The 17,986-nt window shown below is 56.0% G+C and overlaps 1 protein-coding gene across 1 annotated transcript; it reads right to left on the bottom strand.

Annotated features, from left to right (window-relative positions):
* Positions 1 to 3,500: 3,500 nt before the first annotated feature.
* Positions 3,501 to 16,789, bottom strand: CSPG5 (chondroitin sulfate proteoglycan 5). Its single transcript, XM_004581427.2, has 5 exons — positions 16,552 to 16,789; positions 15,052 to 16,069; positions 12,484 to 12,672; positions 10,582 to 10,657; positions 3,501 to 4,068 (listed from the first exon to the last, which is right to left on the bottom strand). The coding sequence occupies exons 1-5, from the start codon at positions 16,646 to 16,648 to the stop codon at positions 3,907 to 3,909; spliced, it is 1,542 nt and encodes a 513-aa protein (XP_004581484.2). The 5' UTR covers positions 16,649 to 16,789; the 3' UTR covers positions 3,501 to 3,906.
* Positions 16,790 to 17,986: the final 1,197 nt, after the last annotated feature.

Below are 17,986 nucleotides of genomic sequence, written 5' to 3'. Positions count from 1 at the left end.
CTTGTGTATGCTAGGTGGTGCAGGGTCTGGCTCAGTCCATCACCCACATCAGCCTACACACAGGCTGGGTCAGTTTTGTCCCCAGCCCCATCTCATATGCAAACCAGTGGATGCTGTGGCCCAGCCCAACCCTGCCTACCACACACTCAGGTATCATATACACCAGTGGGAACTGCAGCCCAGGCAGAGTGACTCCCAATAACCCCTACCAAGCCCACTCCCAGTTCTGGTTCCTGCACATGCTGGTATGTACAGCAGACTGGTCCAGTCTGTCCTGCATCCCATTGTTTTTGTACACACCAATGGGTGTTGCAGCCTAGCTCAGTTCAACCAACACTACTATCCAGCTCACACTTATGCTGTCTAGCCAGGTCCACCCCCAGTCCTGGTTCTCATGCTCACCCGCAGGAGCTACAGCCCACCAGAGAAGTGCCCATAGTTTCCCCAACAGGTCTATTCCCAGCCCCGGATCCTGCACTTTCCAGGTGGCTCTGCAGTTTAGCTTGACAGGACTTGCCCCTGTCCCAGCACTTGCCAGCTGATGCTGTAGTAAGACCCAACCAGTCTACCCTTAAATCTGGTCCATGCATGCACCAGTGGATACAGTCGCTTAGCCTAGCCTAGCTTTGCCCCTAAATCAGCTCACATGCAGGCCAATGGGTGTTGTAGCACTGCCTAGCCTTGTTTGCCACTGGTCCTAGTTCTCACTCTCATTTGCAGGAACAGCGGCCCAGCAAGGGAGCCCCTGAAGCCCCCCTACCTGGCTACCCCTTCCCCCGCCAGGGCTTACATGTACTGGTGGATACTGCAGCCCAGTCTGCACGGCCCATCTCACATTGGCATTTGCTGTTGGGTGCTGTAGCCTGGCTTGGCCCAGCCCACCCCACCCCTAGTTCCAGCTCTTGCTGGTAGGTGTTTGAACCTAACCCAGCCCAGCCAGCCCCCAGTCCCAGCCCTAATGTGAACTGGCTGGTGTTGCAGTTCAACTGGCCTGTCTTGCCCCTGTCCTGGTTCTTAGATCTCCCAGTGGGTGTTATGAACTGACCTAACCTGGCCAACCCTCAGACCTGACCCACATGTATGTTGGCAAGTATTGTAACCTGGCATGGTCTGGGTTGCTGCCAGCCTTGATTCTTGTGTGCACTTGTAGGGACTGTGTCCTGATAGAGGAGTTCCTCAAGCTCCTCCATAAGATCTCTCAATGGCAGATCTTGAGCACACTGATGGGTGCTTGGCCCAACCTGACTTGGCCCACCTCCTGTCCTGGCAAGAATAATGGCTTTACCTAATTGGTCTACAGCCATTCTGGCTCTTACTGCTATGTGCTATAGCTGAGCCATGCCTGGTCCACCCCAAGACCTAGCTCTTGTGTGGTTCAACAGATGCCAAGACCTAGCCCATTCCATTCTACACTCATCCTGGCTCTTGTGAGCACCAGTGGGTGCTGGAGTCTATCTAGCCCAACCTGCCATACCCCAGACCCAGTGCATACCCATACTGAGGATACTGCAGTCATGCCCAGCCCAGATCACCACTCCATTCTGGCTCTCCTGCTCACCAGTGGGAACCATTACCCAGCTGAGGTTTCCCTTTAGATCCCAGCCACAGATCTTGCACATGCCAGTGGCTGCTCTGACCCAGCCCAACATAGCCCATCACCTGTCTTGGCGTCGACTATTGGATGCTGCAGGTTGGCTTATCCAAGCCCACCCCCAGTCCCAACTATTACTGGTGGGTGCTCCAGCCTAGCCCTGCCCAGTCTGCCCCATCCCTGGCTTTCATGCAAACCAGTAGGTGGCTAGCCTAGTCCAGCATGGCTCACACTCCAGCATGGCTCCTGCACATGCCAGTATGGTGGCCCCACCTGGCCTGCCCCAGAACCAACCTAAGCACTTGCCAACAAGTGGAGCTGCCTTATCTGGCTTGACCAAAACCCAGACCTGAATCACATGCTCACCAGTGGAAGCCACAGCCTAAGTTCCCCCACCAGGACAAACTCTCAGACCTAGATCTCACATGTATCAGCAGGTGCCAGGCCCTTACCCAGCATAGTCTGCCCTCTCTGTCTCAGTCTTTGGGTAAGCTGGTGGATACTGTGACCCAGCCTTCCCCACACCCTATTCTTGGGTGTAACTGCAGGTGCTGCAGCCTGGACCAGTCTGGCTTATTCCCAGCCCCAATACCCATGTGTATTGGAGGGTTCCATGGTCATGTCTAGCTCAGCCCATCACCATGCCCAGTTCTTAACCAAGCCTTGCTTCCCCTTGCTTCCCCTTGCTTACCTGCAAGTGCAGTGGCCTTGTTAATGAAAATCCCCCAGAAATCATTCCTCACTTGCAACATACTCCCTCAGCAGACCTTCCTCCCATATATCCCCATACCTCCTCCTTCCCTAGGAAATTCACAGTCCCTGCACCCAGGGGTACATGGGTCTCCCAGCCCAGTCTTTCAGTGATGTGGTGTGCTGGCCTGGAGTTCTGCCTACCCACTAGGGACCTAAGCTCCTGGCTCATGTGCTGGCCTGGGACCCCACTCCTTACAGCACACCACACCAGCATGCTAACCTATCATTCCCTCCTCCCTTCACTCCCTGGCCCGAGATCAAGCAAGTGGGGAACTCTCGAGGTTCGCTCTGCCTCCTTGGGCGTGAGACCCCATGTCCCTGCACGCCCTTGCTGGTGCTATCCCCATTCCACAGGCCCTTCCAAGAAAAATCTCGTATCATTTGATTCACTCTATAAATGCCCACCACAGCTGGGGCTGGACCACACCACAGCCAGGAGCTCAGAACTGAATCAAGGACTCCCATAAGGGTAGCAGGGACTCAAGTATTTGAATCATCATCTGCTGCCTCCCAGGGCGTGCACGAGCAGGAAACTTCAATCAGAAATGGAGTGAGGATTTGGACCCCGGCACTTTGATATCAGATGGTAGCATCCCAAGCAGCCCGCCCCTCCAGCTCTGTCCAACTCCCTTGACTGTGCATACCCTCATTTCAAAGTTGGTTTCTCAAGCAGACTGTTAATTGTTTGAGGATGGGGAATCCATCTCATCCATCCAGTGTTCCTACATATTTAATATGTATGAAGGAAGGACTACATGTCTTTCATGACGGATGAAGCAGGCTGTTTCGGACTGAACTTCATCCCCACAGTTCAGGGTGACTGCTGGGGACAGGGCCTGTTAGGAGCCGAGTTAAGGTGACATGAAGTGTTAATAATCAGTGTCCCATCATGAAGGGAAAATGGCTTGCTCTCTCTCCATGTGGGGTCATGGTGAGTTGTCCGACAGCTGCTCACAAGCCTGGACAAGCTGCTCGCTCGGGAAACCCAGCCTGGTGGCATGGGAACACACACTGCCAACACATTCAGCCACACCAGCCCTGGCTCACATGTCATCTTTGAGGGTCCTAACGTGTCTACGGGCATGTCTTAGGGGAAGCAAGGGCTACGGGGATGCGAGGGCTACAGTGTCAACTGGCGGCAATGGGGAGGACATGGTAGCTTTTTAAAAAGTTTTATTTCAAGAACTTGTTTTGTTTTAAACTGGTATTTCAAAAAAAGGTGGGTCAAAATACAAAAAAAAAAAGTCAGTTGAATAACAGCATAGGTTTAGAAATCACGTTGGCAGGAGCCATGTACAGACAGCACAGACAAAACAATCCAGCGTATGCAATTCTGTTCCGTTTCTTTGCTTATTTTGAGTATGTGGGTTTTCCCTCCCCCTCCCACCTCCTGTATAAAATACAATCAATGCATGCCATGAAACCAGAAAAAAAGGAAAGAGTTTTAACAAATGGTTACAAGAAATAGACTCTGTACAAGAGAACACCATCGGTCCCTTGCCCCATTCCCCCACCCCCGCCGCCCCGCCCCAGCTTCCTCTCTCCCCTCGCTCTATCTTGTTTTAGGTTAGATTGTTCTGAAGACAGTTCACCTCCAAGTCCACCTGGTCACCTTTGCCGCCCTCAAGTTTGGGCGATGTGGAGTTCTGGATGTTAAATGACTCCTCCTCTTTCAGGCAGGACTTGAGTGCCTCCTGGATTTTGTGGGGTGCACTAGGGTCATCCTGGAAGGGGATACAAGTAGGGGAGGGAGAATGGGGGAAGACAAAAGGACAGCAATCAAAGAATAACCCAGGTTTTCTTTTTCTTTTTTTCTCCCTCCCTTCCCCTTCCTTCCTTTCTAGCTACGAGATTTATTTCATTTTTTTTAAAGATTTATTCATTTTATTGGAAAGGCAGATGTACAGAGAGGAGGAGAAACAGAGAGGAAGATCTTCCACCAGATGATTCACTTCCCAAGTGGCCGCAACAGCCGGTACTGTGCTGATTTGAAGCCAGGAGCCAGAACTTCTTTCCAGATCTCCCATGTTGGTGCAGGGTCCGAATGCTCTGGGCCATCCTTGACTGCTTTCCCCGGCCACAAGCAGGGAGCTGGATGGGAAGTGGAACTGCCAGGATTAGAAACAGCGTCCATATGGGATCCTGGCATGTTCAAGGTGAGGACTTTAACCACTACGCTATCGTGCCGGGCCTGATTTATTTCGTTTTTAAAGTCAGAATGACAGCAGAGACACATACAGCAGGTGAGAAAGAGATGTTCCATCTGCTAGTTCACTCCCTAAATGGCTGCAGTGGTCATGGCTGGACTGGGCTGAAGCCAGGAGCCTGGAGCTCCAACTGGGTTGCCTTCATAAGTGGCAGGAGCCCAAGCATTTCAGCCAACTTTCCAGGCACATTGGCAGGGAGCTGGATGGGAAGTGAAGCAGCTGGGACTTAAACCAATATGCTGATATGGATGTCAGGGTATTCAGGCAGTCGCTTAACCCACTGTGCCACAATGTCAGTTCCCCAGCCTGGGTTTTCCCTCTGGGTGAAAGAAAGCAAAACTGGGAGGAAAAACAAAAGACGTCTGAGCTGTGAATGAACCCAAAATAACCAAGGGAATTCATTGGCAGCTACTTTTAGGAAAGTCTTACTTAAAAGCAATGCCAGATAAGGATGACAACCTGAGAGTGGCCTTTAATTTGGGCCAGTCCCAGAACAGAGGCCGAAGAGACAAAAACAGTCCCTGTGGTGCCTGGCCCTGGCCCCTCTACACTCTCCGGTCAGAGGCTGGCGACTGGCCTAGCAGCTGGGATGCTCACATTCCACACAGGAGCCCTTCAGTTCCAGCTCTTGACTCCCAGCTTCTCGCTAATGTGGACTCTGGGGGCCCACAAGTGGTTGGGCTCCTGCCCCACACCCGTGTGGGATATTTGCATTGAGTTTCTGACTCATCAGCTTTGGCTCCAGCCAGGGACTGTTCTGGACATTTAGGAAGTGAATAACAGGGGTGAGATTTCTCTCTCTCTCTCTGTCTGCCTCTCCAATAAACCAAACAGAAACTAAAAGAAAACCTTGGTTGAGAAACACTTCTTGTCAGCGTATACAGTGGCACACACATCAGGCTGATGCTAAGTGCAGAGCTGCTTGGATCAAAGCTAGGGCTCCCCAACCCCCACAGCAGCTACACATTCCCTCAAAAGAGACCCAGGCATGGGAGCCGCCCACCATCAAAACTGCACCTGCCGAAACATGCTAACAAAGAAAGTGCTTTCTTAATTGAAGCCAGAGTGATCCTAGCTGGCGGATGCTGCATGGGACACTCATGGCTATTTCTTGGCCCACTCCCATGTCCCCTGGTCTCAGGACCCCCATGCACCCAAATCTGCTACACAAGCACTCAGTCCTCCAATCCCACATTCTGGCCACCCAGAGAACTCTGGTAGCAAATCCTGCCTCACTGCTCTCTGGGGACCCTCAGAATGGGTCGGCGGTGGTGGCAGTTGTCCTAACCACTGTCCTAAGTGTTCTAAGTGCCTGGAACCATTGCTGAGCTTGTGTAGCCACTTGGACAGATTTCGGATGGGTGGCGGACACCCTATCTATCAGTTCAGGCTACCCCTACCTCTAACTAGTCACCTTCAGAACCTAGCAGAATCTCTGGGCTTGAGGTCCTGGGGTGCAGGGGTTGGGGCGGGCATAAGCTGGGCTGGAGCTCCTGTCTGTGCTGCCTGCTACTGAGTTTGGTCCATGACTGTTTGGAGTGAGGGTAGTGATGGGTTACAAAGAAAGTAGGGGGGCCCGGTGCCGTGGCCTAGTGTCTAAAGTCCTCACTTTGAATGTGACAGGATCCCATATGGGCACCAGTTCTAATCCCGGCAGCTCCACTTTTCATTCAGCTCCCTGCTTGTGGCCTGGGAAAGCAGTCAAGGACGGCCCAGAACATTGGGACCCTGCACCCGCGTGGGAGACCCAGAAAGAAGCTCCTGGCTTCTGGCTTCGGATCAGTGCAGCACTGGCCGTTGCGGCCACTTGAGGAGTGAATCATCAGATGGAAGATCTTCCTCTCTGTCTCTCCTCCTCTGTGTATATCTGACTTTCCAATGAAAATAATTAAATCTTTAAAATAAAGAAAGGAAGGAAGGAAGGAAGGAAGGAAGGAAGGAAGGAAGGAAGGAAGGAAGGAAGAAAGGACGGATGGATGGACCCCAGGCTGCTCACGCAGGTGGCGAGGGCTGTCCAGCAAAGTTCTCCAAGTATAGAAATCACTCACCTGCGCCCTGCCTGCCCGCCCCGTCCTCACCCAAAATTTATCCAGTGGCCCAGACTCAGCAGAGAGAGTCTTCAGAGTTTCAGGATTGCAGACCACAGGGGGATATGGGGCTCTCTGTTCCGAAGAAGAGGAACTGAGGTCTGGGGAGAACTAAGGTAGGCTGCAGGCCTGGCAGCTGCACCCAGCCTGCTGCAGGAGTGCTTGACAGGTCAGTCACAGCTTGTGGGACAGCTGGGAAAAGCTGCATGGTGACAGTGACCCAAATGTGCTGAGACGGCCAAGATCTCTGTATTAAGGAGCAGAACATGTAGATAACCCTCACTGAGTTGTAAAACATGAGGACACAGGTATGTACCTGCACACACACACACACACACACATGCACATGGTTATTTTGTGGAAAGAGAAGGAGGAAGAGGAACGGTCCTCTTTGTTCTGCGTCTTCTGCACCATTTGGGGAAGGCCCTGGGCATGGGATCTACTCAAGATCTTTGGTGGGGTGTGTGTGTGTGCTCTGAATCATCCCAAAACCTGGTCAAAGCAAGAGGAGGCTCCCCTCTCCTCCTCCTCCCAGCAAACAACCTGCTTTTGTGTTCCTCAAGGTAACCTCCTCCATACCACCTCTGGCGTCCCAGACTCCTCAGGGCACCAGGGGCTCTGGGAAATGTCCCCCAGAGCCCAAGGCCTCAAGGACCTGGGCACAGGAGCCAGGATGCCAGGAAGGTGGATTTCAGGCTCACAGGATTTACACGCATGAGGAACTGCCCTCAGGGGCAAGCAGTGGCCAAGTGAATAGACATGTACATGAGCCACTGGGTGACGAGCCAGGGGCCTTCTGCAAACAGTACTGGGGAGGGAGTCCTTCCTCACCCCCTGCCTCCCACCCGGAGCTGATCTTCATCCTTGTAAGTCCAGGGTTGCTGAATCTCACAGCAGGGGACCCATCTGTTTCTGACTTGGCAGAAGTACTTGGTCACCAGGGGGCCAGGCCAATGTCTGGCCTGCATCCCAGGAGCTGCTACAGAATCAGAATTGCTTCCCCTTTTCCCTGCCCTGCTTCCAGTACATGCTCCAGCCACGTGAGGGGACCCTTCAACCCAGGGGGTAACTGGGACTCAGCCCTGGATCCCCAGGTTTCTAGGTGCAAACCCTACAGTACCGCACCAGACACATCTTGAAGCTGAATCTGGAGAGTGAGATTTCAGCGGAAAGAAAAAGAGAGAGGGAGAGCTCTAAGGGACACTCTGGAGAAGCCCTAGGAAGGCCTGTCCCCTCTCCGGGGGACTCACATCATCCAGCACAACCCCTCCCATCCCGACCCCTCTGCAGGGCAGCTGGCCATCTGGACCCATGGCAGGTGGGGTGACTGCTCACACTTTGCTCACTCTCACCTGCTCAGCTACACCAAGGACTCCCATACAAGTTTGGCCAGCACGTGGCCCCTTGGCGCTAAGCGGGAGGAGAGTGGCAGCCTGTGACACAGATTCCCAAACCTGACCCCTCCTTGGCCACAGCAAAGTCTTTCATTGTAAATCTTTCTCACGGGGTAGCTGGGAGAGATTATGGTAGGAGCATGCTCAATCTACTTGGGGTGAGAGGGTAGGGAGAAACAAGTCCTTCAGATCTGCAGGGGACAGCAGGAAGGGATTTGGGCAGGGAGGACAGAGGGAAGGATGAAGCATGGACTCCACACTGCTGCCCCTTGACTTGATCAAGCTTTCCTTACTCCCTGTTTTCTGTTAGCACCACCTAGAAGAGACCAGGCAAGCCAGAGTGCTGGCTGCTGCAGTGGGTGGGAATCCACCATCAAGTGGTAACCATGCTAACTGCAGATCCCTGCAAGATGCTGAAGGTGACCAGGTCTGAGCTGAAGGTTAGGTGGAGGGGATCAGAGAGGGAGGTGGAGCATCCAGAACATAGAACGCTGGGTGAGGAAGTCATTTGTTTACTCGGGTGCTGTGTTATAGGGAGCACTGGAGGCTCTCTGAGACTCGAGGGTGGGGGGAGAAGCTAGGAGACCAGTGACACCTGTTCTTGCCACCTCCCCGAGGGATGGTCAAGCCTGTGTGCTGCCTGGACAGTCTCACAGTCTGCTTCCCAGAACGTGTCCATCCTGGCTGACCACTTGCTGCTCTGCTCTGTCCTTGGGGTGTTCCAGGATGTGTACCTCGCTCCCTATGAAACTGGGAGAGCCAGCAAGTGCTGTAGGGCTTTGCGGCCACAGAAGGCAGCACGCAGCATGCGGGCATGAGTGGGACTGTGCTCTGCCCTCCGGGAGTCCATATCCTCAGGGACTAATAATTGTGGTTATTGACTATGAAGTCTGTAAGACATCTTGTGTCCTTGTTTATGATCTCAAAATCACTAATTTTGGGGGACATACCAAGTGAAACAACCTGTTTTCTTCCTGCTCTTCATATCAAAGATTTAAAAATAAAACAGCTCAAGTTTATATCTCATATTTCATATTTGCTATGATCTCTCTCCTCCTCCACCAGGCCACCTGTTCCTCGTCTGGAGTTTGGTGAATAAGGCCACATGCACTGTTAGTTTCTCCTTCCTCTCCTGGGGCTACAGTTTCTTCATCAGTAAATAAATGACAGTGGGGGACAGTGCTGTGGCACTGCATGTAAAGCCACTGCCTGTGGGTGATGGCTCCTGTCTCAGCGACTCCACTTCCTAACCAGCTCCCTGCTAATGGCCTAGGAAAAGCAGCGGATGATGGTCCGAGTGTTTGGGCCCCCACTACCTGTGTGGCAGACCCAGATGAAGCTCTTGGCTGGCCATCACAGCCTTCTGGGGAGTGAGCTAGCAGATGGAATATCTTTCTCTCTGTAACTCTGATTTACAGGTGAATGAACGAACCTCAAAAACAAAACGAACAAGGGGCAAACAACAATGGGCCAGACATGCACTGTTCAGCACGGGAGGCACCAGGCACTGGCCGAGCACTTGAGAGCCCTGCACCAAAGCTAGTGCAGAGCTGGTGGCAGCTGTGGTGGATGGCACAGAGTTAAAACGTTTCTCCTTTGCACATCTTTCCCACTGGACAGGACGAATCTGAAGCCTGTTGAGGCCTCTGTGGGCTCTGACATTCTAGGGTCTCTTATTTCAAAGAACTTCAGAAATTGCTCCTTAAATGCCATTTTTTTTCAGTCTGGGGTCTCTGTTAAACTCCCTTTTAGTATATGTGCTGCCGAAGCAAGCACATCTGTTCAACTCCCTTACGTGTGTAATAACTGCTTGTATAATCACACTTTTACCCTGTGGCATGGGGCCTGTACTGTGGGCAGAATTCTTGGGATGTGGAATTCACATGCCCATGTCTTGGCAGGGTGAGGACAGGGTTTGGACAGATCTCTGTTTTTAAATTCTTTGCTCCAGGCAACACCCTGGGCCGTGGTTTTCAGATAGTCTAGTGGGAGCTTCCATTGGATTTCAGTGGGATTTATGGTCACTCAGCCCTCACCTGTTAGCTTTTAGGGTCCTCCAAGAGCATCAAGACCTAGGGGTTATTTCCCCCACCCTTTCTGAAAGAGCAACTGCCTGTTGGGCTTTAGTGACTATCAGGGAATGCCCCGGAAAGGAGAGCCAGCGATCTGCTTCTGGGTATGGAAGGTCAAAGACACCACAGTCAGACTTGTGCAGCGCACGTGATGCGTCCTGGATCAAGGTCTTCTCTGGCTCCCCTTCCCCCACTCAACTGCTTGTCTAAGAAGCGACAGGTCAGCCAAGGGGCTTACACCTTCACTGCCCTTAGCTGACCTTTGGAGATGCCCTGGAAAGGTTTGCCATGGAACCAGACCTGAGACACACAGGCAGGCTGGGATGGGGCTGAGACACGCACGAAGCGAGACATGGAAAAGACAGGTTCCCTGACAGATAACGTGAATCATGGTGCGTTCAGGCCCTGGCATGTGGGGAGGGAGCATGGGGGAGAGGGTGGGATGGGGAGGAGGAGGGTGTCGCAACGTTTCCTTACGTTTGGGTGAGAGCCCTCGGCAATGGTGGAGAGGGAGAAGTTGTCATTGTGCAGCTCAGACGGGGTCCGGAATTTGCTGGTCGGACAGAGGGGAGAAGAGGAGAAGGAACGTCAGTGAGATGACAGTGATAAAGCCCGGTGGGAGTGAACACCTCAGCTCTGTGGCTCAATGCTGCAGTTTCATCAAGTGCCACAGGGTCCTGGGATGCACCATTATTTGATGTGGCATTAAGAAGGAAGCTTCTGTCACTGAGTCCATAATCCAGTGGCTTCTTGTCCCCTCTTTGAGTGACACACCAGGAGTCACTCATTTAGACTTTGGATAACAGAACTGACAGTGATATGAGCAGCTATGACCACGCCTGGTGCACGCCAGGCGATGCCAACTGCATCAAGTCTACCATCTGGCCGACACTGATTGCAACATGCCAAACAACTGTCAGATGCGATCCGATTTCAGAATGTTAACTGGTGAGAAAATAGGTACACTTTAGAATCAACATACTGCAGCAGCCTCTGAACTGTGTTGGGCACATGGGCAGCATAACCACACATGCACAGGAGAGAAAGGAAGCCCATGGAGGGCAAAGGTGGCCAGCAAAGGGAACCACAGGAGGCTGGGGCAGGGGAGGCCCTGCAGCCATATCTCCTGCTTCTCCAACTCACTAGGCAGCTGCTCCTTGTCTACCCACCCTACTGGACTGGTAGCAGTTACCTCCCAACCCCGCATACCCATGCTCACCCCCCCCCCTTGGTGTAGGAAGGAGGATCCCCGTGCGTGTGTGTGTGAGACTGCCACCATCACGTGTACAGTCGCAGCCCCCACCTCAGTGCACATGCACAATGGCGATGCGCGTCCGTTAGCTGGGGAGTGGAGGGGGCCCCCACAGAGAGCCCGCCAGTGCCTGCACACTGAGAGGCTCTGCCAGCAAAGGAGCAACAGATGGTGTTTTGTCCTCTTTCCAGGACGTGGCCCCGTCCTGCAGTTGCACTCACTGGAGGGAGCCCCAGGTCAGGGGGAGGGGATAAACTGGAGGCGGCAGGCTGAAAAGGAGGGACGGCTGGGTGGGATGGGGCACACAATCCTGCATAAATTGTTTGTGGGGTTGGGAACTCCAATTTCTTCCTTTTGTGATGCCTGTGACACTTTAGATAGGCTTTCTACTTTTGTGTGTGAGGGGGATGGGGATAGAGTGATTCTTTCTCAGTGTGTAAGGTCACATGGAGGGTAGCTAAGGTATCTAGAGGTAGAGGGCAAGTGCTTACCAACTTCATGTGGGCACCTAACAGGCACTGCTCAGCTAAGGGACAAGCAGAAATGAAATCCTAGGACCCCCATCCCCACAGGGCTCTTAAAACCCATGGCATAAGAAGCAGTTCTGTTTGGATGGAGGGCTGCCACGCACAGTGTGGTGCCATTCCTTGCTCCTCACCATTCCGAGTGGGAGTTACTCCTGAGTGACAGTAGATTCGAGGGAGATGGGGTACTGCACGCTGATCTGTGAGCAAATTCACTGGCCACAAGCTGTAGACCAGGGATGCTGGTATGAGCGGTGGGACCAGGCAGCTGGGGCAGGATGGGAGCTTGCTTGGGAGGTGAGAGCCAGGAGTTGCTGCTTGCTGGCTGTTCTTGCTTTAAATACCCTCTTTCTCCAGAGGGGTGGGTGGGAGTATCTAGGGGTTGCGGTGGGAAATGCCCCCCTGGACAGGGGTGTTGCCTCAGGCTGTGATTCTAGTGCATTCTGTGTAGGGATGGGTACGCTTGATAACCTTCTGCTCTTTAGCACCGATGAGACAGCTAGGGCATGGGAGCAAGGGGTCAGGAATCTCCCTGACCAACGTCCCTGGGACCCGGGTGTCAGGGTGCCTTCTTGCCAAGCGAGGCCAGCGGCCCAGACTCACTTGGTTCTCCGCAGCTTTGTGTTCTCTGTCTTGAGCAGGTACAGCTTCTTGGCGAAGAACACCGTCATCATGAAGAGCAGGAGCAGCACAAGCGCGGCCGAGCCGATGGCCACGCACATCACCTGGAAGTCGGTGATGATGGACTCGCAGCGCATCCCCTTGTGCCAGATATAGTCCTGCGTGTTACACCTGCAGCAGCAACAGTGTGAGATTCCCCTGGCAGTGTGGATCTGGGGGTTGCAGGGTAGCCACAGCAAAGACCTGGGCCCTGTCCCACGGGTCCCAGTGCTTTGCTCAACAGCCTGCTCCTGGAACCACTCTTAGGGAATTGCAATACCCCAGGCCTGTCCAGACCGTCTAGGTGGCATCCCTGCCCCAACCTCCCAGACATTCTAGCCCTGAAGGCCATGGTATGAAGCAGGCAGCTGAGGTGCAGGCAGGCTCATAGTTTCATGAGCATCAGGTGACTGAGCGTGGCCTTCGTGAGCTCAGCCACATGATTCTCCCAGGACCATCCCTGCCCAGGCCTCCCCACGAAGGATAGAGGGGAAATAAGATGAATAAGAAGCTACAGCAACAATCCTACCTTGTTGCTGTGCACCACCCCCCCAAGCTCACATGACTAATCAGACGCTGAGAAAAAGGCAGGGACAGACAAGGACACACATGGACAGACGCTGTCTTCCTCTCCCAGCTCTGCCACACACCCCTTCTTACCCCCTAACCCTGGAAAGCTTCCTGTCTCCTTACTAGGAGGCAGGACCATGAAGCCAGCATGAGGAGAGTCAGCCCTTAGGGTGGGCTGTAGTCCTTTTGTGGAGTGACTTTCTCCTGCCCTTGGGGATGCGGTTCCCAGGCTCCAGCTCTTCCAATGACATTGCTGTTTCCATGGGAACCAGGCTGCTTCAAAGAGGGAAAGACGTGGAGGGATGCAGAGGCAGGCAATGGAGGACCTGAAACCTCATGATAGTGGAGGACAGAAAGTGCCAGGGGGTCGGCAGATGCTACAGAGGGGCACGAGGCCCTTGAGGGTTGGCTGCTCCACATCCAGGACAGGATGGGGAGGTGTGGCTAACTGGGAATCCTTCTTTTGTCTTCCATCTGGAGTCTCTGGGTCACGGGGAGACTGTGTGTGGAGGGCTGCTAGGGAGGGCAGAACCCCTCCACGTGGGAGCTCCCTCATCAGTGCCCTGGGGATGCCAAGCCACGGCTCTGTGCGTTCACCCAACCTCTCCCCCGCAGCAGGCTAGGGTGACAGAGACAAAGGCATGCTGCAGTCTGCAACGACAGGCTCAGCAGTCTCCTGTGAGTGGAATGCAAAAGCAGCGTTCAGGCTGCACGTGGCCAGGCCTGGGTATACTCAGCCAGTGCAGGCAGCTGGCAGGGAGGTCTGTGTAGGATCCTGAGCCACAGGGAACCACGGTGGCCCTGGAGGAAAGCCCTCCTGAGGCAGTGACAGACGGCAGTGGCGGCTGGGGCCCTGGGGCGGCAAAGCCAAGCGGTTGAGTGAGGCGGGGCAAGCTTACCTTCCTGCTGGTGGGGGAGGATTCTGGGAATGTCTCTAGCCTGTCAGAGGCAGGAGGGGCTCCACATTCCACATTTGGATTGGGAGCTCCCTTTGAAGGTGAAGACGCCAGGCCTCCAAAAATACACATGGTGATGATTTAGCATACGGCTCTCAGGCTGCAGTCATCCCCATAGTCTTTCTAGACTAGATCACAGGGTATCCTCCATCTTTCTAGGGGTCCTAATCTGCCCTCATTTCTTAATCTTAGGCCCTTCTCTCAGCAATGACTGGGAAGCAACTGCACGCAGTTCATCTGAATGCTGTGAGCACTATGGAAAAGAGCCTCGTGGGAAGCAACTGCAGCCGAAGCTGCAATGCTAAGGGTACTCCATTCAGTGCCCTCCAGGTTACTCTCCTAGAACACTAAGAGTGAGGAAGCTTGAATCCATCATGTACCCCCACTGAGAACAAGAGAAAGAAGCATCAAGAATGATATTGAAGAGACACTGAAAGGACACACACACACCCTCCTCTGAGGATGCAGCGACATGAATCTTAAAGCAGTGTAGCTCTACTGCTGGACCCTGAGATAAGGCAGACAAGCAGATGCCAACTCTGCCCACCCACTGGCTCTCACAGGGTAAAGAGGGGAGCTTGTCTGCAGAGCAACACCACCTAGGAGGGCAAGAGTGGGCGAAAGAGGTAGTGGGCAATGAGGTAAAGTGTGCCTCTCCTTCCAGAGCGGGGTTGTGGGGCAGTCATGTTGCCACACGGCTCTTGCCAACAAAGCCCTTCAGGGAAGTTCCCACTTTTCTGTCTAAAGAATGGAGTGGCCTGGTTAAGGACACACACCTAGAGGAAATGCCAGATCTTATTTCTGAGGGAGCATGCCAGCAACGAGGCCACAGGCAGTGCAGCTGGCGGAATGAAACCCAAGTCTGTTTCGACTAGACTGCTGACTGGAGACCCGTGTGCCTGTGAGCCTCTTAGCCCTTGTAGTTGTTACAAGGCCCTCTTGGTGGAGTCCATAAGCCCCATGCACCTGCCTGGAGCCACCTTACCTGCAGAAGGCCCCTATGTTCTCCACCAGGTAGCACTGGCCGCCATTGTGACAGTAGCTGGGGAAGAGGTCGCACACGGACCGGCAGGAGCCGTTCTGTCGCACGAAGCCATTGCGGCACTTGGTGCCATTTTCGTCCCTGCCAGGTTCTCCCGGGCGGGGTCTGAGGGCGATAATGCTGCTGCCGGGGACCAACCCCAGAGTGCGCCCCACACCAGGCTTCTGAGTGGGCCCCATGAGGTCGTTGGGCTCTCCCAGGTCGCCGCCTCCCACTGCATCCTTGTCCTCTTCCTCTTCATCATCCTCTTCCTCCAAGTCATCATAGAAGGACGTCGTGGGGTAGAAATCAGATTCATCAAAGGGGGTGAAGTCATCGTACAAGTCAAGCAGGCTCCAGGAGGGGGTCTCTCCCTCGCTCTCAGAGTGGCTCTCGGAGGTTCCAGGTGACCCCGGGAAGCTCCCCAGCTCAGCGCCACGACCCCCCCCGTCCAGTCCTTCGAAGTAGTCAATGTCAATGATATCGGAGGCAGGCTGGGGCTCCTGCGTGCCCTGAAAGGGGTAGGGGGGCTCTGACCCTTGGGGCTCAGGTGTGCTGCTCCCCAAGTTCAGCCAAACCTCCAAGGGCCTCTCCTTGGGGAGCTCGGGGTCTGGGCTCAGCTTGTCTTCAGGGGTGGGGGAAGGTGGTCCGCTGGCCTCTGGTGCCTCAGAGGTGGTGGGAGGCTTCGTAGACTGATCAGGGGCCTCCTGGGGGGCCTGCAGTGTAGCTGGGGGGGCCTGGGTGTCACCACTGCCCACCTCTGCGGTCACTGCGCCCAGGCCAGGGCTGTCAACCTCCAGCCAGGTGGTGCCTGTCACTGCAGCCGACGCCTCCAGTGCTTCCTCAGGCACCACCGCGCCCGGCTCAGAATCTTCCCCGGCAGCCGGCGGGCTGGCCTCGTCCTGCGTGGCGTTGGCACGCGGCTCCCGCGCCAGGCCGCTCCTCAGCTCCTTGGCCTCAACGGCGCCGCCGGCCTCGCGCGCTGTGGGCGGGAAGGCGAGGGGGCGGGGCGTCAGGGAGGGGACCCCGCCCCCCGACCACTCTCCTAGGCCGAGGTCAAGCCTCAGCGTCCCTCGCCACGCCCCCTCTCGCCCCGCCCCGGTTTCCAAATCTCTGGCCGACAAGTCCCAGTCAGCGACGGACCCCCAGCCTACCCTCACTCTCACCCCTATGGCCCCACCCTGAACGCGCACCCACGACTCCCACCACCTGCAGCCCCGCCCCCACGGACCCCTCCTCCGGTCCGCCCAGGATTCTGGCGCGGTGGTCGCGCCTGTCCCCCATCCGGCGTCCCCCTAGGTCACCGCGGTCTGCGTTCTCCATCCACCCGGTCGCCGCAAGGCAGTGCCCCGCCCCCTGGCCGCCGCGTGCGGCTCCACCTGTGTGCCCGAGGCCGGCAGGACCCCGGCCCGGGGTGGGGCGCGAGGGTCGCTGGGGCCCCCCCAGCTCGCGGTCAGTACCTACCGGGAACGGCCCCCGCGGCGAGAACCAGCGCGGCCCCTAGAAACAGCAGCATGAGTGGCGGTCCCCAGCCCGGGCCCCCGCCCCCGGCTTGGCCCATGGCACGGAGCCCCGGCCGCGGTGAGCGGTCCCCGCGCTGGCTGCGCCCCCGGCTCGCCCGGCCGCCGCGCCCGCCTGTGTTGCGGCCGCCTCAGCCCGCGGTGGGCAGCACGAGCAGCCGCCCGAGCCGCATGCCGCCGCCACCACCACCGCCGCCGCCGCGTCCGCCGCTCCCGCCTCCCGCGCCACCGCCGCCGCCGCCGCCGCCGCGCTCGGCGCCGCCCCCACCCCGCCCGCCCCGCAGCACGTAGCGCTGACGCCGGTCCCTCAGGCTGCCTGCCGCGGCCACCGACCGACCCCCGCGCACAAGACGCGGGCGCAAACGGTTGCGGGGTGCTGTGCGCGCGCGCCCCGGCGGCCGACAGGTTCAGGGCGAGCCACCTTCGGGCAGGGCAGCGGGCACCCTGTGGGGAAGGAGCAGGCGGCGGCTGATCCCGCGAACCCACCCACCCGACCACCCGACCACGCGACCACGCGGCGGGCTGGGGGCGGGACGTCACAGGCCTAGACACCCGCAGACTCGGGGCGGGGCACGGAGGAGCGGCAGGGCTGCAGCCCAAGCCCGCAGTGGAAGTGCCCCTACTCCGGGTCGCACCAGCCTGTCAGATTTCTGGGTCAATCCGGTGTGCCATGCGGGGAAGGGTCTACGCTCCCACTGACCCCCACGAGGGCCTGGGGGCGTTGGCGAAGCCTGGAAAAGGGGCGAATCCGACGGCCCAGGCTCTAATCCGCTCAGACCTAATCCGCCCGCAGCAGCCAAAGCCACTAGCCCAGATCTTGCAGATCCGGGCCCACCGGGACGCACGAAGGGGGCGGGGATGGGATGGGGTGTGTTGGTGAGCCCTGGCCTACCTTCCTGCAGCCCCCGGGGCAGCAGGAGGGCGACCTTGGATCTCTCTCTCTGGCAATGGACACGTAGTTTTCCCCCAGGTCATTAGAGCCCAAGTTCCCAGATATCCCCAGGAGGCAGGCGTAAGCAGGCGCTGGGCCAGGCAGGAGCCCGTCTCCCTCCCCCCCCGCCAGACATCCCTGTCTACAGAACCTGGAGACAGACAGCAAGTGCAAGGCCCTTGTGTCCCTGTGTTAGGCATAGCCGGGAAAGTTGCTGGGATTGCAGAAGACCTGCCACCCAGTGACTGGCAAGCACTACTCACTCACCATACAACAGTGGGTCTAGGGTGCCCCGTAAAAGGGGCCAACTTTACTAGGCGTTTCACTGGCTTCATACTGCCTCCGGGGATAGTAAGATGCCAATCTTAGGGAAGGGGTTTGGCCTAAAAGGAATGAAACAACGCCCCCCGCAACCCCAATCGAAAATTGGTGAACTGGATGCAGTACC

This window comes from Ochotona princeps, chromosome 21 (assembly GCF_030435755.1).
Source record: "Ochotona princeps isolate mOchPri1 chromosome 21, mOchPri1.hap1, whole genome shotgun sequence".
NCBI lineage: Eukaryota > Metazoa > Chordata > Mammalia > Lagomorpha > Ochotonidae > Ochotona > Ochotona princeps.
Note: the sequence above shows the minus strand (reverse complement) of the source record. Positions and strands in the feature narration are given on the sequence as shown.

Bases quoted from the DNA above. Each gene is read 5' to 3' on its own strand.
- CSPG5 (XM_004581427.2), bottom strand. From the start codon at position 16,648: ATGGGCCAAGCCGGGGGCGGGGGCCCGGGCTGGGGACCGCCACTCATG. The intron at 12,673-15,051 runs GTAAGGTGGCTC...TTGCTGCTGCAG, and splicing joins AACATAGGGGCCTTCTGCAG to GTGTAACACGCAGGACTATA. The intron at 4,069-10,581 runs GTAAGGAAACGT...ATCCCCTTCCAG, and splicing joins CCGAGGGCTCTCACCCAAAC to GATGACCCTAGTGCACCCCA.